Source organism: Petaurus breviceps, unplaced genomic scaffold (genome assembly GCF_028583685.1).
Source record: "Petaurus breviceps papuanus isolate PSGF00001 unplaced genomic scaffold, PetGlider_PUasm1.0 181, whole genome shotgun sequence".
NCBI lineage: Eukaryota > Metazoa > Chordata > Mammalia > Diprotodontia > Petauridae > Petaurus > Petaurus breviceps.
Window position 1 is genome coordinate 22,626,400 of NW_027185784.1, and position 27,207 is coordinate 22,653,606.

Consider the following 27,207-nt stretch of genomic DNA (forward strand, 5'->3'; position numbering starts at 1 on the left):
AGTTTGTGATGTGGGACTGGAACGCAGGAGAGAGATCGCCTAGGGCTGAACATATCATAAGAAAGACAAACCCCATGGGAGCTGATAAGATTGCTTAGAGAAAGGATTTGGGGGGAAGGGTTATTTGTTAAAATGTGGGAAGATGAGTTTTTACCTTATCTCATCCTGACCCAGGTCACAGAGGGAAAAGAGGCCAAGGTCTGAGTTTGAGGGAATACTTGAAAAGCTAACACTTACTCCACTGTTACATAATCATTTATTTCTTTATCCAGGAAAGTTGCATTTTAAAGGTGTAATGTTGTTTACATAACTACATTTTTCTTCTTTGTCTCGAGTTAAATAAAATAAACTTTTTGAAGTTATCTAGTCCAATCGTCTTATGTTATAAATGAGAAACATGAGATTCAAAGGAGTCATGTGATTGACTTAACATCATAAAACTACCAAGTACAAGGACAGGAACCCAAGTTTCCTAACCCCCCTCCAGATGCTCTTTCCTGAACACTACACTGTGGTCATGACATCATATGATTTGCCCAGAGTCCCAACCTGTTCAAACAGGATGAAAAATCCAGTGTTTTCTTGACTCGACCACCTCTGCTCTAAATCTTCATCAGTACAATCTGTGCAAGCTCAGGGAAAATGAAGTACAAGGTTGTCTGGGGGTAATGGAGCGTAGGACTATCACAAATAAATGAATCTGCAGATACACAATACACATCCCCCTTCAAAAAAAATGCAACAGCCATCATTACAGCCCAAATATTCAGCTGCTTCTCCCAAATGTTTGCTTTGCATAATTTTAACATTTAAAACTTAATAAACATAAACTTTAGCATAAATTTAGTAAACTTGATTTTGAATTTTAATTGTGGAATTACTTTGATTATTCAAATCAAATCATCAGCAAAATGAGGGACAAATTTATATTTAAAACCTCCAACATATTCTATAGTTTGACAAAGGAGAACCAAAAGAATCAAGAGATGAAAAACAAAACATATTTGCTCCGTGTCCCCCTTCTAATCACTCTGTAGGTCTGGCACTGATGACTTTGTCAAATATTTTTTAAACTACTAGCAGAACAGATTTCTGTTTTTGTTTTCTCTGCCAGGGAGAATGAGCTTTTTGTGGGAAAGGATGAACCAAAAATCACTCATGAGGGTTGACAGTCAAGAAAAAATAGCAAGATATTCATTGTGCCACCTAGCTGTCCCGCATGTCACTTTTTAATCTGTTTGTCTGAATCTATCAGAACCACTCCAGTACCTCTGGCAGGAAAACCCCATGGACAGCATTGGTGTGCTAATGGCCAACGAGGCCACAAAGGGTGAGCAAGGTAGAACAACAACAAGAAGAGACCATCTAATTCAACCACCTCATTGTACAGAGTGGGATACTTAGGTCCAGAAAGGTTACATCATAGCTGCAAAACTACTATCAATAACCATGGAGAAAGAAAGAGTTATTTCCAAATTAAAGAAAGGCAAATTTTGGCCTAGTTTTAAAAAGTGGTAAGAGAATGGCGTCTGCAAACTATAGTCATTCAATCAACAAGCATTTATTAAGTACTTGTTATATGCCAGGCACTGGGTTAAATGCTAGGGATACAAAAGAAGCAAAGCCAGTTACTGCCCTCAGTGAGCTAATCTTTTAATGGTAGAAGTCATGGTGCAATTAATAGGCACATATAAGAAATATTCAGAGTGGATAGCATTTCATCTGAGAGCAGTAGGCACTAGTGTCATGGTGGGTAATGGGAAAGGCATCCTGAAGAAGGTCAAATTTTAACTGAGTCTTGCAGGGACCTAAGTAAAGAAAGAAGAAGCAGAGATGAACAAAGCATTCCAGACATGTAGATGGTCAGGGCAAAAGAACACAGACCAGAGAAGGAGTTGTTATAGGCTGGTGTAGCTGGACTGAAAAGTGCATGGAAAGGACTCAAGAACAAGAAGATGGGGTGAAAATATGTTTAATGTGAATGTTTAAGTAGAGCCAATATCCGATTGCATGCTGCCTTGGGGAGGGCAGAGGAAAGGGAGGGGGAGAAAATTTAAAACTCAAAATCTTATAGAAGTGAATGGTGAAAGTTAAAAATAAATATTTTTTTGAAAAAAAAAAGAATAATAAGAAGGGAAAGATAGAAAGGGGCCAGGTTATAAAGAGTTTATATGTTTGGGGTGGCTAGGTGGCGCAGTGAATAGAGCACCAGCCCTGGAGTCAGGAGGACCTGAGTTCAAATCTGACCTCAGACACTTGACACACTTACTAGCCATGTGACTTTGGGCAGGTTACTTAACCCCAATTGCCCTCCAAAAAAAAAAAGAGTTTATATGTTGAATAGAGCATTTATATATGTGTTTGGAGTAATAAGGTACCGTTGGAGCTCATTAAACAGAGGAGTGATATGGTCAGACTTGGGCATTAGAAAAATTACTTTGGCAGATGAGTAGAAAATGGATTGGAGTGAGTAGAGATTTGAAGGAGGAAGATCAGTTAAGAGACTGCTACAATAGTAGCCAATTAAGAGGAGGTAAAGCTTTATAGGAGGGTACTGGCCATGAGGGTGGAGAAAAGGTGACATACACAATAGAGGTCCGGATGGTTGAAATGACAAGGTTTGACTATAGATTAAATATATATGGGGTGAATGAGAGGGAAGAGTCCAAGATAACACAGAAGGTGCATTGTCTAGGAAGATGGTGGTATCCTTGACAGTAACAAGAAAGTTGGGAAAGAGGGACTGTTTGTGAGGAAGAGAATGAATTTAGTTTTCAACATTTTGAGTTTAAGATGCTATCCAGTTGAAGATGTCCTGAAGGTGATCCAGGACTGAAATTCAGGAAACTAGGTTAGATATATAAATCTGGGAATCATCTACAGAGAGATGACAAGTGTCATTTATTTATTTTGAACTTAATAAATACCAAATAAAACATATAATTCCATATAACTAGCAAAAGAAAAAAAGAAGATTGTCCATGCAATTGTTGGCCTCTATTATGAATAGCTTGCTTTTCTTATTAAGCATTTCATAAGTTCAACTTGTAGCTTTCAAAACTGTCCTATTCTTTTCTCAGCATTTTGTTTTATTTTTCTTCTCAGCATTAAAAAAAAAAGCTATCTCAATGACCCTTCCTTCAACTTTTTCAAACTTCAAGGGGTAATTGTAACAAAGATTTGAGTTTGCATCCTATCCAAGACCTCCATGATTTGACAACTTTGTGTCTCACCCTTCTTTCCAGAGCAAAGTACTAATTTTAAAAATCTGCTCCAAAACCCTTGATTATTTTGGTTATTCTTTTTGGATGTTCAAGATTTGTCCTATGTTTCATGAGGTGAAGGAAAATGCCTTGTGTTTTGTTTCAAATGTTCTTCTAATGATGCCTATAATTTTGCTAGTCCGTCTTGGCTCTGTCTGTATTGGGCTGAAGTCTTCAGAAAACAGCCTTTGGTGATTCTCATAATACTTTCCTAGGGTGTTAACTGGGTTCCACCCTATACTCTTCCCTTATATTTGCCCACAATGAAACTTGCCAATTTTTTTGCTTACTCACCCAGCTTCATGAGATCTTTTCACACTTTTTCCCCAATGGTTTGGCCTCTTGCGACCCCCAAATAGTTTCATGTCACCTGAAAATTTAGAGATGACTTTGCACATGTCCTCTTCAAGATAATTTGTTAAAATATTGACAAAGATAGGAGTGTGAAATGCTCCCTTTCCTAAGTGTATGAAGGTCTTTCTTTGCCTAGAGAAGAAATAAATGAGATAATCAGTCTCCTCTCAAGATAATTGGGAGTTGACTGTATAATAACAATGATGATGGCTTCTGAGTTCAGTAAAGTTGGGGCACTTACCCTCTCCTTCTCCATTAAGCATCTCTCTCAGCTCTGGACCCATGCATATGACTGGACCAGTAATATCACATTTGGACATGAACTTGGTGAGACCAGTGCTAGGAAGAAACTTTGTTAAGTCAGCTCACTCTTCCCAGAAGCTAGCATAGGGGAGAGTATACTTCAAGGTATTGGGGGGGGGGGAATGTTTATATTTCTGCTTTTGCTGTATCTTTGGGAGTCATTTTATTTTTAGGTTCAATTCCAAATTTTTTCCCTCCCTCCACTCCCAACTCTACTCATTGAGAAGGCAAAAAATATAATATACACGTGAAGTCATGCAAAACATCTTTCTACATTTTTACTATATCTTTGTAGTAAATATCCTTTTGTAAAAGCTAATTTATAGTAATTAGTTAAATGGAACTAGAATGCTCTTCCTTGGCAGCCAACAGTGACAAAGAACCCCAGAAGAGCTGATCACTTTAGAGAAGACATACTTTAGAAGCTCAAGGGGTGAGATATATCCCGTGTTCCTCTGAAAGTGAGATTCAAGTACTCCCTATGCTGCTAAACTGTCCAAACCAGAAAGGGGTACCAACTTACATGCATGTTATTCTTCTGATTTTGCTTACAAAATGCAATTTCATTCTGCATCAGTTCATATTGCTCATCTTTATCTGAATTCTTCACGTTCATCATTTCTTTCTATACAATCCTATTCCATTACATTCATATTGTTGCTAACCCGCACTTATTGGAGACGTTTGCTCACTGCGAGTTAATCTATTATGATAAAATCACAAGTCTGGACAAACAAACAAACAAGCTTCCTTGATTCTTAAGTCAGTTTGCTCAGTCATTCCCTACTTGATGGGCACCCACTTGGTATCTAGTTCTTTAGTCTAGGGATTGATACTGGACTTGTGATATCATTGGTGTAGGGAACTCCAAAAGAAGGAAGCTCTTTCTACCCTTGCAGGTTGGTACCTTCTGCAACTTACAGTCTTAGAGAATTGTCTAGAACACTGAGATGATAAATAATTTGTCCAGGATCACGCACTCAATACATGTCAAAGGTGGGACTTGAACTCAGGTCTTCTGGCTTTGTGCCTGCCTCTCTATAGCCATTATGTGTGTGTGTGTGTGTGTGTGTGTGTGTATACACATAATATATAATACTACTCTTTCTAGTTCTTGACTGACACAAAAAGTACTACAATGAAATTTTGGTATATTCTGGTCTTTACCTCCTTGGGACATATGCCCAGTAGTCAGAAGAAACAAGTAAATAAAAATAGCTAACACATTTATATAGCACCTACTATGTGTCAGGCACTCTACTAAGTGCTTCATGATTATTATGGCAGTTGATCCTCACAAAAATGCTGGGAGGTAGGTGCTGTTATTAACCCCACTTTACAGATGTGGAGACTGAAGCAAATGGTGGTGAAGTGACTTGTGCAGGATCACACAACTAGTCAGTGTCTGAGGCCATATTTGAACTCAGGTCTTCCTGACTTCAGACCTGTTATTGTATCCCCTGTGCCACTGAGCTGCTTTGATTACAAGTACATACAACTTCCCTTTATTCAGCTTACTAGGACAAATGCTTAGCATGGAACGGACATGAAACACTTTGCAAGAGAAAGGGTGGCACATAATCAAGACAATAATTGTGAAAATACACATTGGAATAAGAACTAAAATAAGTCAAAACTGTACTTGATGGGGGTAAATAGAGAATTCCACAACAGAATGGTTCCATCACAGGCTCAGCTGTGCTTCCAAAGGCAACAGGTTTACCACAACTTTCTTTACCTTAATTCAGTAGTCCTTTTATCCAACTGACATTTATTAAGCATTTATTATGTGAAGTCACATCAATATATAAGAAATGATTCCTGCCCTCAAGGTGCTTATAGTCTAAAAGAAACTATAAGACACGTTCTAAGATAAATATAAAACAAAGTAAAATATGCTAAGTACATGAGAGGAGTATGAAGTTCTACAAGATCAGATAAACAAGAAATCGCTTCCAGATGATATAATCAAGGAAGGTTTTCATGGTGATATTTGGGCTGGATCTTGAAGGATGGGTAGGTTACAAATAGGTGGAGATGGGGATTGAAGCATTCTAGGCATAGAATGTAACAAGCAAAACTGAAAGGTAAGAGGGATATTTAGGGGAATGATTTCATCATTTTGGCTGGAGAACAGATGTAAGGGGGAGTACAGAATATGGGAAATTAAAATGGAAAGCCAAGTTAGAGGCTGATTGTGTAATGCCTTTAATACTAGGCTATTTGTCTTTCTTCATTAGGCAAAAGGGTGCCGTTAAGTTAGTGAAATGGTGAAATGATGTGATCATAACTGCACACTAGGAAAAACAGTGTAGCAATGGTAGTGGATTGGAGGAGAAATGTGATGTCTCCCCAGGTCTGATAATGATCTAGGCAAAAGATTGTGAGGATCTCAACAAGGATATTAATAGTGGAAGTGGAAAAAAGGGGACAAACGTAAGGTAATAATAGGGCTTAGTGATTGACTGGATAGATATGTTAGACGAAAGAGTCCCATGGGAACATTCTGAAGTTATCTGCATGGATGACAGAGGACAGATGGTGGTACTCTTGACAGATAGAAAAATAAAAAAGAACATAATTTAGGGGAAAATAAATTCAGTTCTGGACGTATTGTGCTTGAAGTATCAGTGCAAAATTAATTAATGAGTTACCTAAACCTTTTAAAATTATTTGTCAGAGAATCAAAATTATGATTGACTCAAAGGGCACATAGTGGACAAAAGTAGGTTGTAGATGTTTCCAGAGATGATTTGTGCCTAAGAAATGACCTAGAAGATACTGTAAAGGAAATCTATCATTTGAAAGGAGAGTGGGCCAATCACTTACCAAGAGCGAGAGAAAACAGATGGTCAGCCTGCAAGCTACATTGGTACCCATATAATGAACTTCTTGCAACTCCTAAAGGATCACTGGGTCAGTTTCAGGTGGATTCATGAATTTGGATGGTATAAAAAAGTACAACTTTATTTTCACCAATCTCTAGCTGAAATTCAGAATTCCTTCAATTTTTTTAAAGTTTTAATATTTTAAAATCACATGTAAGATAAATTTTTAACCTTCATTTTTAAAAATAATTTTTTCAATTAAAAAAATGAAAACAAAATATTGCTCTGAGAATGAATTTGAAGGCTTCACCATACCAAAGGGGTCCATGAAACAAATGTTAAGACCCTCTGGCCTAGTGGAATGTAAATCAGATTGACTCACTAAACATGGTCTACAGGAGGTCATGGACACAAAAAGTATGAATGGACCGCCCTATACACTGTTGAGGAGAGAACCTAGAGAGATGAGATCCCAGATCCACTGAAGAAATAAAGAGTATATTGAGCAAAATAAAATCTAAAAGTTTGGTATCCAGTATTTATAATACCTCTTTCAACATCTTTCACAATTTAAAGGGATGCATGCCAACCCTCCCACCCTTGCCCACAGTTCTAGTATTTTTGGACTTAGCAAATAAATCTAGCTTTATCCTATCCAACTTTATGAGTTTAAAGATTTTGATATCCCAAGTTGTCTTTCCAAAATGACTCTTTTCTTTAAATTCTCAACCAACTAGGCTCATGATAGATTCCATTTGGCTAACTTAGTCCTATGGAAGGTATACATGGAAATTGCCGAGTAGAATGGCATTGATAAATGTTAGTGATGTCAACACTAAATCGGCACCCTGGAAAAAATAATCACAGGCCTACAGGATTTCAAAAATCACTTATGCCAGGGTCTAAGGTCTGGTGTTATCCATATTTGAGAAGACAGAGGTTCACAGAGCTGGAAGCAACCTTATTTCTATCTCATTTTGTTGAAGATAAAATGAGATATTTGTAAAGTGTGTTGCAAACCTTAAATTCCTATAGAAATATTAGATAGCCAGTAGACTGGGACAGCTCCTGGAGATCAAGGGCTTTTTTCTTTTCTTTTTGCCTTTTTTCCCCTTTTATTTTATCCCCAGTGCTTAGTAAAAATGTCTGGCACACAGTTGTCACATAATAAATACTAGGTGACTGAGAGCAGACTAATCACCAACCATACTTAATAAAAAAAAGGAAATTATCCCAGTGCAAAGAAAATCAAGAAAAAATATAAATTTGACACCAATTCTTAGTATTTATTGACATTTCCATTTAAATTGCTAGGAAAGCTGTATAAATTGTAAACATGGAAACCAAACACTTGCATAAATTATTAAAAAAAACTACAGCAATGAGAAAACTGTAGCTACGCAAGGATAAAAACATAAATGACTAACAGGAGGGGAAAGTTCAATTTCTCAACCATGTATGCATAACTGAGACTTAAAAGCCCCTTCCCTGGAAAAGGCAGGAAAATCATGGTGTCTAGTTCAAGTTGCAGTGTGGATGTTAGGCTTTCCGTGCATTTACACACAAACACATATATATATATACATAAACAGTTATAACCTAGGGGTGGGGGAATAGGAAAAATCAGGAGAAAAGGTCTTCTAATATCCAGGGAGAGAAATGACAGAACCCAAAACAGCTTAACTAAAAGCATTGAAAGTAGAACCATCCTTCCCGCAATCTGTACTCCATACATGCATGAGCTCATCTCCATATCAGAAAGGAAAATCAGAGAGACCCTTTATCATCACCTAAAGCAAGTCTCCAGTGGTTTGAAGTGCTCATTTAGTTGACCTTTAGCTTGTCCTGTGTTCCTGTGTAGCTAGTCACACCTGTGAGACCAAAGTGAGATCCTGGAAGCCAGACTTGAATTTGACATTTCGGTTTTCCTGCCTCTTAGAGATATAAGGCAAATCCCAGTAATGCATACCAGCTATTTGTTGGGCATGAGAAAAGACTGTTCTCATTGTTCTAAACTGTCCAAAAAAGTGAACAAACAGTTCCATGTGGTGATGTTGACTAATATGAGACTCCAAAATGAAGGCATTTGACTGTCATCCCTTTTCCTTCCGCTTGCTCATGCTTAGGTAAAGGTGTCAAAGATTGATGGAAAAATTCCAAAACCAGGCAAACCAGGAGAGATGGAAAAGCAAAGAGTGCAAGTAATCCCCAAGTAGGATTATCCTCCTCCTGAAAAATCCTTGAGCTGGTTGAATGTGCATCACATTAAGACATTTGGTTTTTCCATTGTTCTTACCAAGACATGTTTAATCTCAAGGCTGCTGCATTTAGGGTTTAATTCCCATTTCCTGCAGTGTAGTATTGTCATGTGAACTTGTGATATGGTACATATTAGCAGATGTAAACAGATTCAGGATTTTCCTGTAGGATTTAGCAAGGAGTACATGAGTCTTTGTTTAAACATCACCTTCCCCACCCCAACCCCCCAAAAAGATCACTTTCAGAACCATAAAGCAGAAAATAAACAGTATATTCCCCTTGAATTAATGTTTTAAGTACTGATTGGAAAACTCTATCAAATCCAGGTGTAGGTACTGGACAACCTTGCATATGGAACCTTCTCACCTTTACAACTATTCCCTACTTAACATTAGTTGAAATTTTAAAAGCATACTTCACCATTTTGAGTTTAAAATTATGAAACTCAGTGTTTTGTTTGTTTTTTAATAAGGAAATATTTGTCCACATTGAAAGTCTACAGGAAAAGATGACCTCTGAAGTCCCTCCTCACTCTTAAATCTATGTTTCAATATGATACCTGATTTAGCTTTCTTTGGACAAACGTGAACAAAAGAATGGTCTTTGAGAACTGCCCTGGAGGTAGCAATGAAAAGGGCAAATCTTTAAGAAAAACTAATGTCAAAGCTACTGTCAAGCTGGAGTATCCTTAAACAAATCCCAGTGAAGTTTCTAACAAGCTAGGACACCCCAACCTGAGCTAGTAGGGCTGATGGGAGGAAAAGGCTCCCATGAGGTGAGGTTAATTTCTTTGCTCTTTGACATTTAATGAGTAACTTGTAAATTTGCAAATGCAAATTGGCACGAAAGTTAATAGCCTGATGATCCCTGGAGCAATCACTCAAGCGGTTCTGCAACTTATCTGTAAATGGGAAACTAGAAAGATTAAAAAAAAAAAAAGAACAGAATTCATTTTACTCAGACTAGTCTCAGGTAGGAGGTTCTATCATCTGTGCTTCACACCATTTGTCTCACACAGATGGACAGATATGGGTGGGCAGGGAAGCCTCCCCCTCTGCTTTTCAGTACCACATGCACTAAAATCAAAACACACAGTGAGTTTCAATATAAATTGAACAGAACAAAACAAAGAAGGCTTTAGGTACCATAGATGAACATTCAGAAAGCACATTCCCTTCTCTTTGCAGCCCCCATAGTCATTTATGCACTCAATTTACATGCTAGGTTTTTTTCCCCCTTCATGACTGAATTCTTAGGTAACTTATTGACTGTGAAAGCAGGGGTTGTTATTTTACTTCTGGAACTTATCCTGTTTTTGCTTTTCCATCACCTTGGATCAACCCACCACATCACTGACCTCTCAACAACAAAACCTAAGTTATATTCACCTTATCTTCACACCTTACATGTACCCTGGTGTCGATTCCTGTTGCTTTTGCCTTCAAACCATTTCAGGAATCTGACTCCTTCCTTTATGAATCTGCAGTCACAACCTTGGTTGCATCTGTGATCATTTCTTGGATGGAATATTACAACCTTCTTCTCAAAAAGATTCCCACCTCCAGGGTCTCCTCTCCTATTGATCCTTAATATTGTTGTCCACCTTATCTTTTTCTATCACTCTGAACAATGTCACCTTCCTCCTCAGAGGTCTTCCATGTTTTTCCCCACTCTGTTTTGGGACCAAATTACTCAACCTGTACCAAAACCCAGTCTCACTTCATCTCATTTCTGGCAATCTCATCATCTCCTTTATCCACTGCCTGAATTAATTTGCTAACCCATTCCCTCCATCTTGCAAACTACTTATGAAATCTCTCTTCTATGATGATTTGTTTTTAACTAGAGGAACGTATAGCCATCTCCCCATGGACCCAATCAGATATGCCAGTATCTAAGATTTCTCATTAATGACTGCCACATAACAATGTGCACTTCATCCTCTTTGTAAATGATTTTCATATGCCACTTAATGCTTATGTTTTAACAAGGCTTGTTTTCCCCATCTTTTGATCTGCGGTGTCAGCATGGTCTGTATCATGTTCAGAGAGATGCTTAACATATATGTCTTCATATGGAAGAGGGCAAATGAAGTTATACTAAAGCATATTAAGAGAAGAGAAAATGATGAAACATACTTGAACTTACATTCTATATATACTTGAACTTACACTCAAGTGGGTTCATTCACTTATAGATCAATGTTCACCTGATTATCCATTCCTGTATAATACTCCCTGGTATTTGAATAACATTTCAACTTTTCCAGAGCCTTTTAAAATACTTTATAAAGCCTATTTGACTAATGGAAATATTGAGGTTCAGAGATTAGAAGTGACTTGCCCAGGGCACACACTGAGTTGACACAGCCAGGACCAGAACCAGATGTCTTCACTCCTATTGCAATGTTGAGTATCTGGGGAGAGGGAGAAGCAATCATTTACCCAAAAGAAATTCCTCCCAAGTTTTCCTCCAAATTGACAATTTGGATCACTAGGTCACTGATAATGCAATTCTATATTTTCAAATATTAAATAGTAATTGGAGTATCCTGTTTACTTCAATTTTGGAGCAAGCAAAGGGAAAAATAGGATCTCAAAGCCCCAAGTTAACTACTATCAACATGCAGTGCCTTTTGTGAAAGTCACAAGTGAACAAAGGGAGGGCATTGTTGATGCTTTCTGGCAGTTTGTTTTAGTCAATGATACCTCTGTGTCTACTGATGTCTTTGCTTTAATTTTGGTGACCCACAAGAGGTTCTGCTGCTGGGGGGTTTTTGGTGGGAATGAATGCAAGCTGGTTTCATGTTATAATAACCAGGAAACTACAAAAGGTAACTTTATCTGGCTGGCTTATTGTATCAGATCACAAACAGACAAATATTTTCTTTGGTCTTAAATTAAAAACAAAAACATTTCAAGAATGGATGCAGAGATAGATTTTTGATTTTGCCAAAAATGAAGGCCATTCAAATTGCTATGCTGCAGTTCTTTAAAATGGAAGCCTTGTACAGGAAAGACATATGTCTGCAGGGTAAGAAGGATGGTGAAGAACTTTCAGGTCATGCCATTTGAGGGTCAGCTGAAGGAACCAGGGATGTTTAGGGCTATTCTAAAGGATGTCAGGAGCTGTCATGGAAAAAAGGGTTTAGGCTTGTGTTATTTGGCCCCAAAGAGTAGAACTATAAGCAATAAGTGAAGTTGCAAATAGGTTAATTTTGGCTTCATGTAATGAAAGCTTCCTAACAATCAGGGTCATCCACAAGGAAAATGGGTTGCTTTGGGAGGTGGAAGGTCTTCAAGTGGAAGCTGGATATAGAGATTTGTGTGGAAGATATATAGAGAACAGGTGTGGACTGGACCAATGGTCACTGAAGTTCCTTCCAAGTATGAGATGTTCTGATTGATTTTTCTATTGTTTGTCCAAATGAGCAAATGTACACTTTATAAACAATAGCTGGGAGAAGAGGGAAGCCTACATGTATCCCTTCTTCTGTCACCACATTGTAATATTCTTAATAAAATTCAACAATAAATTCTACAAAACAAATTCTCCAGCTAACAAATTTCCTTTTCCAGGAAGCAGTTGTTTCTAAGTTGTTTACACCTCTGGGTTGCCATCAAGTACCTAATACCCTTCAACTCCACTCACCCTTTCTGACTTCAAATGCTTCAATTAAGTCACCTTAATTTAAAAAGCATTTTGAAATGATTACTAGACCATTTAGAATTCTCACTTAGAAATTCCTGAAGGTCCAGAGTAAAAGGTAAACTTTGTTTTAAGGGACAACCCCCACTAGCTAAAAACCATGCCTTCTAATGACAAGGTTAAGCAAGACTTAGAGTAAGCAGACAAACCTCTTTCCCATCTTTCTTATAGTAAGTGGGAATAAGCTGGGAAGCATCATAGAATTGAGAAATGTAAGGATTCTTTAAGATCACTGAGTCCAGGGTTTCTTTTTTTTTTTTTGAGGGGGGAGGGCAGGGCAATTGGGGTTAAGTGACTTGCCTAAGATCACACGGCTAGTAAGTGTCTGAGGCTAGATTTGAACTCAGGTTCTCCTGACTCCAGGGCCGGTGCTCTATGCACTGCACCACATAGCCTCCCCTCCAGGGTTTCTTAATCTTTTTTGTGACATGGACCTCTGGTAAAGCTTATGGGCACTTTCTCAGAATGATGTTTGTAAATAATTGAAGGAAATGTTAAATTTTAGGTAGTTAAAATAACGATGTAGTTTTTTTTCCCATCCAGATTCATGGACCCTCTAAAATCTAGCCACAGACTCTTGGGAATAAGGGAAGGAGGAGGGAATAAACATTTATTAAGCACCTATTGTGTACTAGGCACTGTGCTAAGCATTTTACAAATATTATCTCATTTGCTTCTCACAACAACCCTGGGAGGTAGGTGCTTTTATGATCCCCATTTTACAAATGAGGGAACTGAGGCAAACAGAGGTTGTGACTTGTTCAGGGTCACATAGCTAGTAAATGTCTGAGACTGGATTCTTCCTGACTCTAGGCACTGTGCTACCGAAGTGGGAACCCATGAATCCTACATTAAGAACCCCTGATTTAGTCTGACCCCTTTATTTTACAGTTGAGAAAAATGAAATGTGATTAATTCACAAAAGAAAAAGTAAGCTTCTAATGAAAACTTATTTTTATTGTTTTTGGTGTTCTTAGAAACTGACCTGAATTTTTAATCTTCAAAATCTGCCTTACACATAGTAGGTACTTTAATTTAAAAAAGCAAACAAACAACACCTTGTTTAAGTTAATTCATAACTCTGTTCCTTTGTCTGTATGGTCAAACATCTAAGTAGGCCGCTGATGACACTACCTTTTGTTTTTCAAATTTACCATGCTCAACTAGAAGAATCTGTGCTACTGTACAAGCTGCCTGATAGTCCTAACAAGAATGTGTCTTTAAAAAACACTGATGTTTCAGTCTTACATTCCTCATCCTTAGGTTCAAATATCAGTCCCAAGCTGCACAAGAAAATTCTCAATTTTTCCCTCACCAAAACAATGCACATAAAGAAGTCAGAAGACAGGGCAAATTTTCTGGGTCCCAAGAAGTTCTTCTCCTTTTCCAATTTACTACAGAGAAACTGGGCTGACTTTGGGTCATTTTCCTAGTCCTGTCATGCTGGAAACATGATTTCTAGCAATGTACCCAAAATGTACCCAAAAACCGATATTTTTAAAAAACTTAAAAAATAAAAACCAACCACAACATTTTGGGACATCCTGGATTTCACTGTATCTCAAACAAAGCAAAACTTTACTTAGGTGGAATCATAGCTAGAGCTAGAAAGAACATCAAAGATGACAAACAGTTCAAGCCCTTATTAGAAAAAGGAAGATAATGAGGCCTGGAGACATGTGAAGTGACTTGCTCTAGTTCACAAAAAGAGTAATGGATCCCTGCCAAAGTAGGAATTCAAACCCAGGAACTCTGACTCCCAATCTTAAAAATCTGTGAAATCTAAATCAAATGTGAGATGCAGGATGGCAAGGAGGTGCCAACTGAGTCAAACTGCTTCACTGTACAGAAATAGAATTTACAATGAATAGAATTAACATGGGAGTCAATCGATAATTGAAAACACCAGATTCAGAAAAAAAAATGAAGTACATATAAATATGAATTTAAATCTAGTCCACGACAAGATTTTCATTAACCAAATAAATATTAAGCCTTTTTTTTTTAAAGGGAGGTTTTCCTTTCCTGCAGAGAATGAGTCTTTTAATATATCCTTGCAATAAATGGCCATGATTTCATTTCACAGAAAGGTCAAGGAACACTTAGAGCAGCAGCACCAGAAGACAAGGAGGAGGCATGCAGAGGACAGTTTGTTTGGAATCATCCGGCACTTAGAGCTTCCGCATTTTGGTTTCTTACTAGTCATTCACTTTTTTCCTCTCTTCTCTGGACAATCCTATTATTCTTGCTGTTAGTACTACTATTACAATGAGTTTCTATGGAGAAGGGGAAAAAAAATCAAGCTTTTAACAAAATGTCCTTGAACTCTTTTTTTTCCCCACAAAAACAAAGCAGCAACATGATCATACTTATCTGAACTACAAAGCCTTATAATGAAAAAATGCTTGATTCCTTTAATCCCTTAATCCATCTCCAAATTTTAATCTTTTTTCCTTAAAAAGTCTAATTTGGGAATTTTACCATCTTGGTTTGTTGTTGTTTTTTGGTGGAGTGTTGCTTTTGATGTAAAACATAGCAGTTGGCTGGATCCAAGCAGTTGTGAAATGGCCAACATAACAAACAGGTTTACAAACTGCAAAGTGGCATCTTCTGTCTTTAAAACTTGCCATTTTCCCTCCCTCCCCCCACACAGACACACACATTGGTATCTTGTACAGTAGAGGTTCGCCCCTATCATAAAACAACAACTCAGTTGGCTTCCTTTTAGTCTTACTTCCATAGGAAGCAGATACTTGGCAATTTTGCAAGGGAAGGATGGATCAGCTATGGAAGTTCTGCACTGTGGCCTGTTTCTGGGAGAGTCGAAGGAGCTCCTCTCGAATGGCTTTGATGAGAGAAGCAGAAGAATGCCCTGGCTGGAGGTCCTCTGTAGAACTGGTGTTGTTGTAGCACAGCCCTGGCCCCTGGAGGCTCCTGTGGGGGAGGTGAGTAGGTGGTGCAGAGGGCTCTCTACCCGAAGTCCTTGGCACCTGAAACAATGGTGAGGAAGAATACTCTTGGTGTCCAAGCCCATGAGCCTGAAAAAAGACAGCAAGAATTACTGTACTTCCTGAAGAACAATGATTAGAAAACAAAACAGCTAAAAGTAGTAACAAATTTTCTTTTCATAACTTTTCTCCCCATTCCCCAATCTCCAATTTGCAAGGTCGATTTTCATTCTTATCTCCCCCCACCCTTTTACCTGAAGCTGGAGGGAGTGGGCATGGCAGCAAGGGAAACCTTCCCACAAGGGAAAGCATGAATATATCAATGTGGGGTGATAGGAAGACAGGATCCTTTGGGATAGGGATGGACATGCCTAGAGATGAACTGAGGAAGCAGGAAAAGTTACTTTCACAAATAACTTTGAAAGATTCAAGATCTCTAATCAATGTACTGACCAATCATTATTCTAGAGGAATGATGATGAAGTATGCACCTACCCCCCCTGACAGAGAGGGGATGGATTCAATATAAATTCACCTACATTTTTAGACAGAGACAATGAGGGAATGTTTTGTTTGACTATGCATAACTGTTATAAGGATTCAGCTTTTCATAGTTTTTTTTGCAGTGGGGTTGGGGTGGGAAGAAGAGAAAACAAATATTTATTAATTTTAAAATAAATTAAATATTAAAAGTTATTCTCCCTCGTGGACTGTATGTGTGCATGTGTGTATAAATTTTTAAGTACTACTTTAAAAAATATTTAACTTGGACCTGTAATTTTATCAGCGTAGGGGGCTTCCAGTGAGGAACTTCCCTTACCGATGTAGGTCAAATAGTGTTAGTTGCTTGGGTCATTGAGAAGTTAAGTGATTTGTCCAAAGTCACACAGCCAATATGTGTCAGAGATGGGACTTGAACTTCCTAAAGTACTATTAACAAAACAGCTTCTGGTTAAAGCTGATAGGAATCAAGTAAATGCTCATGTAAATGACATAGAAGTTGAGGGGAATGGCACAAGGGTTGGCGGGGTTCTCACTTACTCTAGGAGTTGATAGGGGACAGAGTGGCAGAAAGGGCAGCAATGATTGCAGTTGAGGTTAGAAAAGGAGCAAGACATGGGTGTGAGAAAAAGCTGGAAACAAGCAAAACCAAAACCCCAAAAAACCCAAAGATATATATGGAAGGTTTTAAAAATCTAGTTGCTCTTTGTATGTCACTTATGGAAAAAAGCAATATGAGCTAAAAACAAAAATAAAAAACCACAATACATTTGCTAACATTTGTACTTTGTAGATGAGTCAACATGTTTAACAAGGACTGGCAGTATTATTTAGACATTTGTTATGGTATCTAATTAAAGTACTTCCTTCTAGATGTGTGTGTATAAAAGAGTGCCAAACAACAATTTGGTTTCAATAGTTCTGCAATAAATTATTGATCTGGTATTTCAGAGGACAATAAATCTTGTGCCTGGGCTAAGAAAAAGGATGCCTGTAAAAGAAGAATGCAATACATAGGTCAAGTCTACTTACGACCCACTGAACAGACATTAAAATTTCTTTCTATTATAATTAGAATATAAAGTTTGGAAAACTTTTAGTTTGTGTGTCAAGGGAATGGAATTCCAGGCAATATAACTCTCTCTACCAGTGTTAGTCAACACTCTAGAATTCAGTTTCAGAGTTGCTCAGAACACCAAGAGGTTAAATGAAATGCCCAGCGTTATACACAGTATGTGTCAGATGTGGGACTGGAGTTCAGGTCTCCCAGCCTTCCAGAGGGCTCCCAAAGCCCTAGAGGAATTTTTACCCTAAGGCCCTGCTAAATGGTTGACTGCCTCTCCCTGAACAAAATTTCAATTGTTTACTTCACTCCCTCCTCCTTATAGCCAGCCATCTTTGCCAAAAGCCTTGACACCCATTCACCCTTTGCTCCCTTTTCTCCACCCCAGCCCATTCTTCTAGTACCATAAAGGGATGAACTCTGTCATTATTCCAGGATGATATGCAAATCTACTCTCTTATATAACTCTACTCACTTTCTCTTTAACTTTCGAGTCAGAACTGTTCCCTCCCTAGATATCACTTCTGAATAGTAGTTTCTCCCATCAGAATACAAACTGTTTAGGGGCAGAGACAGCCCTTGCTTTTGTATGACCAGTGTTTGGCACATAGTAGGCCCTTAATAAATTCTTTTTTATTCATTCATTTGGTCCAGATGAGAAAGCTAAGTGATTTTTTAAAGAAAACAGTTACTAAGGGGCAGAGATCAAATCTGAATCTGGATCTTGAAATAAATTGTTCTTTCTACTGTTTTATGATACCTTTCGATCATTTATATAGGAATAGATATCTTGTTGCATCCCTAATAAATGCTTTTTGGATTTTAAAGTGAGTCTCCACAATACTTTTGATATCAGATGCCTAATTAAGAGTTAATGAATTAAGACAAAAAGTATGCCTAAAGAATTGGGGTCTAAATCATAGTTGGGATTAAGTATCTTCTAACATTTATTACTGGAAACTTCATGATCTCTAGTCTACCAAAGGATGATAATCAGATACATTAAAGTGATGATTTTTCAGCATCAGAGAAATAAATTGGTTCCTGACTAGGCTTTTTGTTGTTCATTCATTTCAGTGATGTTCAACTCTTTGTGACCCCATTTGGGGTCTTCTTGGCAAAGATGCTGGAATGGTTTGCCATTTCCTTCTCCAGGTCCATTTTTTTTTACAGATGAGGAAACTGAGGCAAACAGGCTTAAGTGACTTCCTTGAGGTCACACAGCTAATACATATCTGAGGCCAGATTTGAATTCAGGTCTTCATGACCCCAGATTCAGTGGTCTATCCCCTTCACTACCTAGCTGCCTTCCACAGGACAAAATCATATTATTTATATAATGAAATTCCTTTAATGGTATTTCACAAATGCAAAATACTTTTTTTTAAAAAACAAGGCAAAGTATTAAAACCCATACAGCTGAAGTCTATTTTAAGACTTTCTATAGGAGAAAAACATTCTAAAGGTAACTTTCCTATCCCTGAATAAGATTTGGGATATAATAAAAAGAATCCTAGATTTGAAGTCAAGGGACTTCAATAATGATAACAAAATTATAGGGAAAAACAACTTTGAAAAGACTTTAACACTCTGGTCAACACACTGATAAGCCACAAGTCCAAAAGAACAAAGTTATTCACAACATTCAACTCCTGACTGAGAGATTAGGATAAAGAACTTAAAACACAGAGATACACATCTTTGAAACATGGCTATAGTGGGAATTTATTTTTTCCAGACTAGATAGGTATGTATTGAGGAGTTGGTTTTTTTAAAAAAAAATCTGCTCACTGTGGGCATGAAAGGGACAGAGCTATTTATAAAAATACTTGTTATTTTTTTTTTTTTTAATTAACAATCATTAAAAAAACAAAGTCAAAGAACCTGAATTCAAACTCTAGCTCAGCTATTTACCACCAAGGCAAACTTCAACAAATTGGTTAATAGCTCTGGACCTCTTTTCCCTCATTCATAAAATAAGAGGAATATATTATGCTAATCATAATATCTCTTCCAGTTCTTTCTAACTGGTGAGACAGGAAACTATGGATATGGAATGTTGCTGATGCTGGCACATAGAATATTTTCATTGGTTTTGCTTAAATGGTTTTTTTTCTTTGCTACAAAGAAAAGCTGACTATTGGGGTGAGGGACATATACAAAAATGACTATGATGTACACACAAAAGCCATCAATAAAGTTTTTTTTTAACGAATCCTCTTTTCCAAACATCTGAAGCATTATTTCGTCTGCTCAAGAGTAGAATTATAGCTCACGCGATCTAATCTCTTCAAGTTACAAATGAGAAAACTAAAGTCTAGAAAACTTATGTGATATGACCAAGGTCATGCACAAGATACACTCATTCTATATTCATTTAACTGAAATTGTGGCATAATGTCAAAGACAAGTCCAAAAACTTAGAAATTTTTTTTTTCTACTTAAAATTTTTTTCCTTACACCCAGGAAGTTTCCTTAGAGATAGAAGAGACTATTCTCCAGAAAAACAGATGAGAGCACTTGTAAAAAGAACTTGTGCCAATATAATATAAGGTTTGCATTCATATATTAACTAAATTTCCTCTCAAGGATGAGAAACTACTTTCTTACGGAACCAGTGAAAAGGGTAAATGTCTCAAAATTAGCTTGCTATTTGAAATGCTTCAAATGTCACTTAGTGAGGTATCACTAGAGAGAATGTTTTTTAAAAAAAACACTACAAATTACATATAGCTATTAATTCAGGCATATAAAATAACATGTTTAAATAGTTATGATTTCAAAGATGTACTCTGGGCATTTATCATACAAATGTCACCTGAAGGTCCCCTTTTGATCAATATTCTGGTCACATCTTTTAACTGTGAGTATACTCCAAAGCTCTGTGCTGGGCCTTCTTTTCCATTCTCTTGACACTCTCATTAGTAACTTTCATCAGTTCCCAAAGGTTCCATTATCACTTCTGTGCAAATGACTCTCATATTTCCATATCTCGTACTAGTCTCTGGCCTGAGCTCTAGGCCAACATCATCACCTGTCTGTTGGACATTTCTAACTGGAAAGCCTATAGGTATCTCAAACATGGCATGTCCAAGGCAGAAATCATTATCTTTCTTCCAAAAGCCATCTGCTTTCCTAATTTCTAATTTCCTAATCTAATTTCCCTATTTCTGTTGAGGCGAATAGGTTTGAAACCTTGGTACCTAATCTCAACTCCTCACACTCCATTACCCCACATTTCAAAGTCAGTTGACAACTATTTTCATTTCTACCTTCACATCTCTGACATCCATTTCCTTCTTACCACTCACCCAACCATCACTCTCATTCTGTCTTTCATCACCTCTTACCTGGTCTGCTGTAAGAGCCTCTTATTTCATGTCCCTGCCTCAATCAAGTCTTCTCTCCCTCTCCAATATACTATGCTGCCACCAAATTGATTTACTGTGATATGTTCAAGAGATGTAGTTTCTGGGTAATTAATAATTTTATTAATTATGTTCGTGAATAATTAAAAAAAAAAAGGATGGTCACTTGGCTGTCTCTCCTTTACCAAAGACCACTCATGGAACCCACTCAATGCTTATATGCCTTTGGGATAGAGGCTATTCCCAATAGGTATCAATCAATTTTGATTAACCAATTAATGAGAGCAATTATTAATGAGAGAATGAATATTATAATGAGAGGTGGGCTTATTCTAATGAGGAATGAGGGGACATGACTCTGATCACTCAGTCTTGGTCAGAGAAACTTATCTATACCTATACCACCCCATCTAGGGTAATCTAGACAAAAAAGGGGACTCCAATTCCACCCAGATTTGTTTGACTAAAACACAATTGGTTGGAATCTACCAATTCACCTAAACTAGAATTTCTTTATCTTTTGATCAGATTTAAGTTTTCCACCTCATTATCAGCCCTTCATTTCAAAGGTTGACTGAATATCCTATAGGGGCTGATTTCTGAAAGGGGAGATAGAAAAGGGGAAAAACCTTAGTTCTAATTCAATAACTGGTTATTAATATAAGAGAGAAATAATCATTTCTCTCATTTCCTAAAGCATAGATCTGATTATGTCACCTTCCTATTCAACAAACTATAGCTGCTACTTACTGCTTCTAGGATCAAACATATTCTCTCCCACTTAAAGTTTTTTTACAACCTGCACCTTCATATATTTCTAGTCTTATCATAGATTACTCTCCTTCACTCTCTCTATCATCTAGCCACAGTGGCCTATTCGATGCTCCTTGAACAAAACACTCCATCTCCTTTTTCTGGGGCTTTGCAATGGCTGTTCCTCATACCTGAAAGTCTCATTCTCTTCACTTCTACCTCTTATAGCTCTTGGTTTCCTTCAAGTCTCAGCTCAAGGTACGTCTTCTATAGGGGTATCTCCTGCTCCCATCCCTCACCCCTGGCTGCTACTTTTTCCCCATCCAATGTTACATGATGTTACATTATGTTTGCATGTATCCTGTATAAAAAACTCTATATGTATGTGTTGTCTTCCCCATTAAAAATGATTGTTAATAACAATAGCTAGCATTTACATAGCATTGTAAACTTTTCAAAGCACTTTACAAGTTTCTCATTTGACCATCACAGCAACCTTGTGAAGTAGATGCCACAGTCACACACAAGTCACATAGTAAGTGGATTTGAACTCAGGTCTTGCTGAGTTCAATCCACTGTGACATTAGATTGTAAACTCCTTGAGGGCTGGAATGATTTTGCCTTTGTCTTTATATCTCTAGCTTAATATGGGGCCTGACTTAAAGTGCTTACTAAATGATTGTTGATTTATTCAATGATTGTGGTCTGACATCTGTTTCAAAGAAAATAGCACATTCTGTCAGAGGGAACAGAAATTAAAAATAACTTCCCTCCCACTCTTGACCTTGTGATTTTGTAATTAAAACCTATAATTTGAACATGGTATAAGGGGACACAAAACAAATATACTGTTATTATTATTACTTTATTAACATTTATACTATGCTAATATTACTTTAAAAATTTTCCTGACTTTTTCTGATTTCTTTTACATTATTAATGGCATTACCTTTTCATCAAAATGTAAACGGTTTAGATTTTATAGTTTTATGTAATATATTTATATACTTTTATAGGAGGGGTTCAATTCTGTATTTGTTTATCTGTTGAGAAGATTATATGACTATAAGGTTAGTTTGTTCTTTTTTTTTTTTTAAGGAACATGGAAGAAAACAATCAAGAGAAGGAGAAAACAAAGACAACAAAGTGGTTGAGAAAGAGTGGAAAGGAGAATCCCAAAGATATCTAAACTGTGTCAGAGGTTTTAATGATTCAAACACAAACTACTCACAGCATCTCTCCTTCCAGATTCGTCTTCCCCATGATAGGAGGGCCATCCTGGTCCACTGTACTGGCCTGTTCTACTGGATGGAATGTCTACAGGCTGTGACCCGATTCTGCTGGCAATGCCCACCTGTGTGAGATGCTGCATCTGTGAACCTTAAGAATAAACACCCTTGTCAATATTTATTACCATGGCAACTCAGCATGTCACAAGGATTTTACAAGATATATAATACTTTCAGCAATCACTTACTAGTTAGACCTGGAAACACGTAGGCTAAGAAGGTAGACAGTGAGAACTAATGTTTCTGTTCTATAAAAAATGAATTTCTATTAAGTAAACTCCTACTCCAGTGCCTCTTCCCTGTGGTACAGAGGTGACCCTGAACTTCCAAAGCCTATGCTTGCAGATAGCGTGCTCTTGGAAGGCCCTACCAATCTGAGACTGCTTCAATCAAATACAGGCCTGGTGACAAACTATATGAGTATTGTGAGAGGACACCACCTCTCCAATTAAATTTGGATGTTCAGCACCAGAGGGCTGGCCACAGCAACTCCAAAAGTCTTGCTACTAAGTCATAGAAGAGGTACAATCTGCAGTGGTGAAGAGTGTAACCACATCAAAGAGACCACTTATCAGTGAAGTAGTGAAACCAATCACCAAACTACCTATCTATTAAAAGATAGATAGGTTTGAATCTCTGGTAAGCAGGACAGAGGACCCACCTAGAAGAAGTCACAGATTCCTGAAGTACAGGCACAAGTGCCAGAAAGAGAAACCAGAGTACTTAAAAGAGAGTTGTCCAAAAAAGTCACAGAAGTTGAAGGCACAGGCACAGTTTTAACAGAACCTGTGAGATTCTGACCAGTTGTCATGAGTGCATGCTGGTCCATGATTTTTCCAAAGTTTTACATTTAATACATTTTCAGAGTAATTAGCACATTTCAAGTAATAAAGCAATAACAAAATAAAAAAAAATAATAAGCAACAATAAAAATTTCAAGTAAGAAAGTTTTTTTTAAATGCTAATTTATGCATCTGTGATACCATTTAGATTGGGACAGAATCTCTGAGTTTGGTGCTGTGTGTGTGTGTGTGTGTGTGTGTGTGTGTGTGTGTGTATTTGACAAAACTAAGCTCCTGAATCAGTAATTACTCACTAACCTTGAATGTTATTTGGGAGGAGGAGTGTTTGGGGGATGGTAGTCAACTGCGGGGGAATATTCATAAGAACAGAAAAACAAACATCTGGAAATGTTCTTACAAAAAAATCAAGAAACACACTGACAGACAAAAGAGAAGAGAAAATGTTCCTAAGTCAAGGCAGATTGTCAGTTTTCAGATAGCCAGAAGGCCATTAAAAATAAAACATGAGGAGGCACAGAAACTACAGATAGTTACAGCCCAGAACATGAGATTCTTCTGGATATTCCACACTAGTGGAAGGGGTTCTCTCCTTTTTTTCCTCTGCTCCTTTTCTGAAAACAAGAGCTCTCTGTATAGGTTTGAAAAAGACACCAAGTCCAGAAAAAAAGTGACCATCGCATTAATTATTTCTTTGTCAAGTTTTTCTCTACTCCTCAAAAACTGACATTAAACTAGATTATGGAATCTAAATTCCTTAAAGTCAAGTGAGATGTTTGTGAGAAATATTTAGAAGTGAATTCAATTAGTAAGTCTGTAATTATAGGTGACCCTGAGTTTTCAAGGCTATGCCAACACAGCACAACCTCTAGCAGGTCCTATCTTGATGGAAAGCTTTTGAGTATAGGTCTGGAGATGAACTACGGGTTTCTTGTCTAATGACCAATCTAGCTAAATTCAGAAAACCATCCCAGGTAAGAATCATGGAATCAGAGATTGGCCACAACTCATAAAGGCAGTCTACTAAGCCTTAATAGACCTTGTATAGGGTTTAAGAAGTTTAAGAAGGGCTAAAGGGGTTGAGTGGAAAAAGTTTAAGAAGTCCTGTACTAAGGAATAGTGGAATTGTGTTCTGTGTCAATAGAGTGAGTGCCCACCCTGATGAAATCAGGGACCTTCTTGAAGTTTCAAAGTAAGCAAAACCTACATGAATGACCAGATATAACATTTGTGAACAAATCAAACTATATGCAATATATTTTTATGTTTCTAAGTTAATAGGATTATTTTGGATTCATTGGAAATTGCATCTATTTTAATTTTTCCCAAAATATCTAGCTTTTCCCTTTGATAGCTTCAATATGTTCTGAAATTTTACATTTATAACTACATTTAAAGCATATTCTTTTTAAAATATGTATTGCAATTTTTACTTTTCTTTTTTCCAAATATTTCTTCCAAGTATAAGGAAATAATTTTCAGAAATAAAAGAAAGGTAAGAATGGAGGGGAAAAAAAGGAAAGAAAAGTTATATGTAAAGATTTAAGTGGATTGATAGGCTACAAAATATTAGGAAGACTATACATGCTAGTTTTTCAGACCCAAGTTTTGGAGCACATGGTTTCACTGGCTATTTAGGAATGACCTGAGAAGTATATTAAATATACTTATTGATAGGATTTGGGGTGGGGGTAAAAGAAACCAGAGTAAAATTTCTCTCCTTAACAATGGCAATTTCCTATGCCTACCATATACAATTCACACACCACATCATCTGTCTTAGCCTTAAAAGGGAGTTAGGATGAGCAAAAAAGACAAGAGAAAAGTAGAAAGAAGAGTAAAGGGGGGAAGGAGGAGAAAAGAAGAAATGAAGAGCAAGAGAAAAGAGGGATTACATAAAGAGAAATCAGGAAGGGTGCCCTGGTGAGATTAACACCTCAGAAAATGGAAGGGTCTTATCAAAGACACCAAGGACCACCACACCCCCTCCTTTCTTTTCTTCTCAACCCATACCTTAAAAACTGCTTTCCATAAACCTTGAAAAAAAACACCCAAACCTAAAAAAAACAATCCCTTCCTACCTCCTTATTAAACAAAGAAATGAGTTGTGAATTGGTCCAGGCATTCTAGAAAGCAATCTGGACCCATGCCCCAGATGCTACTAAACAGCACCTACCCTTTGGCTTAGCTATAACACTACTAAGTCTAGACCTCAAAGAGATTAAATAAAGAGGAAAAGTACTTATGTGTATGAAAAAAATTATAGCAATTCTTTTCATTGAAGTCCTAGATGAGAAACTAAGATTTCCATCAATTGGGGAATAGCTAAATAAATTTTGGAATTTGAATGGAATATTGCTGTGCCATAACAAATGATAGAATGTACAGTTTCAGAAGAAACTGGGAAGATTTCTATGAACTGATGCAGAATAAAGTCAGCAAAATTAGGAGAACATGTCAGCAACAAGGGAGAGAAAAACAAGTCTGTAAGACTTTAGAATTCTAATAGGACTGAAAATGAACCACAGCACTCTTTTCCTACCAGGGACATGTTGAACTTAAAAGTAGAATGAGACAAACGCTTTTTGAATACAGTCAATGTGAAATTAGGATGGCCATTTCTGGATTTTGGGGCTTTTTTTTTTTGGAGGCAAGGCAACTGGGGTTAAATGACTTGCCCAAGGTCACATGGCTAGTAAGTGTCTGAGGCCGAATTTGAACTCAGATCCTCCTAACTCCAGGGCCAGTGCTCTATTCACTGTACCACTTAGCTGCCCCAAGGACAGCCATTTCTGAATAACACTGGGCAAGTATAGGGGACTTTTTCTTAGAGAGAAAAAGTTTATCTTATGGCCCAAAAAACTGAAGACAGGTGCTTTGAGCAAAAACTAACACATGTACCTGAAGTACCTCCAACAGGCCGGGGCCGAGCCACTGATGGTATCTCTTCTGGATAGATCCCTCGGGTGGCAAATGCAGCTTCAGCTGATGACTGCGTATGCTGTGATTCTGGTGGTATCAGTTCTGAAGACTGGAGCAAACCAGGACCAAAACTTGGTCTGAGGGAAAAAAAAACAGTCTGATGTCAAATGGTGCATCTTCATCCTGGCTCTGATCATTTCATTTTATCTCCCCTTTCCCCCTAAATAAGAAGTCTCACTCTTCTAGACTGGAAAAATAAGCCAAAATCAATCACCACAAGCCTTTACAGCAAAAGGTTGTTTGATATATGTGAAGATTGCTTCTGCTTTTGGAGATGTTAATTAGCTAGGAAGTTTTTTCTTTACATCAAGGTGAAATCTGCTTCTCTCAAACATCCACTCACTGCTCTGGGGCTACCTTTTGCAGTCAAACAGAATGAAGCTAAGGCCTCTAAGCCTTCTTCCATATGAGAGTCTTTCAACTACTTGAAGTCAGCTACTGGCACCCCCTAAACCTTCTTTTCTTGAAGCTAACTATGACTAGCTTGTTAACAACTATGTACATTGTAAGACTTACACAGGAATAGAAATTTTAAAAGAATGCAATAAAGACATAATCATGGTTGGTTCTAGAGCTAGTGAGGAGCCAATAGTTTATTGCATAGGGAAATGACATGGTTAGACCTGTTTTTTAGGAAAAGCACTTTGGCAGATAGAATTGGAGTGGGGTAAAGCTCTGAGAAAGTTAGGAAACTAACTGATTGGGATGGGGCCATGGCATAAACCAAGAGGACCTTGGCTTGACCCCAAGGAATAATTTAAGGGTAGGAAGATGAATTACATTCCAAC

General features: G+C 37.4%; 1 protein-coding gene across 1 annotated transcript in view; it reads right to left on the reverse strand.

Annotated features, from left to right (window-relative positions):
- Window positions 1-8,009: 8,009 nt before the first annotated feature.
- The window catches only part of KIAA1549 (KIAA1549 ortholog), a 169,923-nt gene continuing 150,725 nt past the window's right edge, over window positions 8,010-27,207 (reverse strand). Inside the window, exons 18-20 of the mRNA XM_069087317.1 lie at window positions 26,339-26,496; window positions 22,580-22,728; window positions 8,010-15,753 (exon numbers count right to left, since the gene is read on the reverse strand). Coding sequence (XP_068943418.1) covers window positions 15,496-15,753; window positions 22,580-22,728; window positions 26,339-26,496 — 565 coding nt within the window. The 3' untranslated portion in view covers window positions 8,010-15,495. The remainder of the gene's footprint in view (window positions 15,754-22,579; window positions 22,729-26,338; window positions 26,497-27,207) is intronic.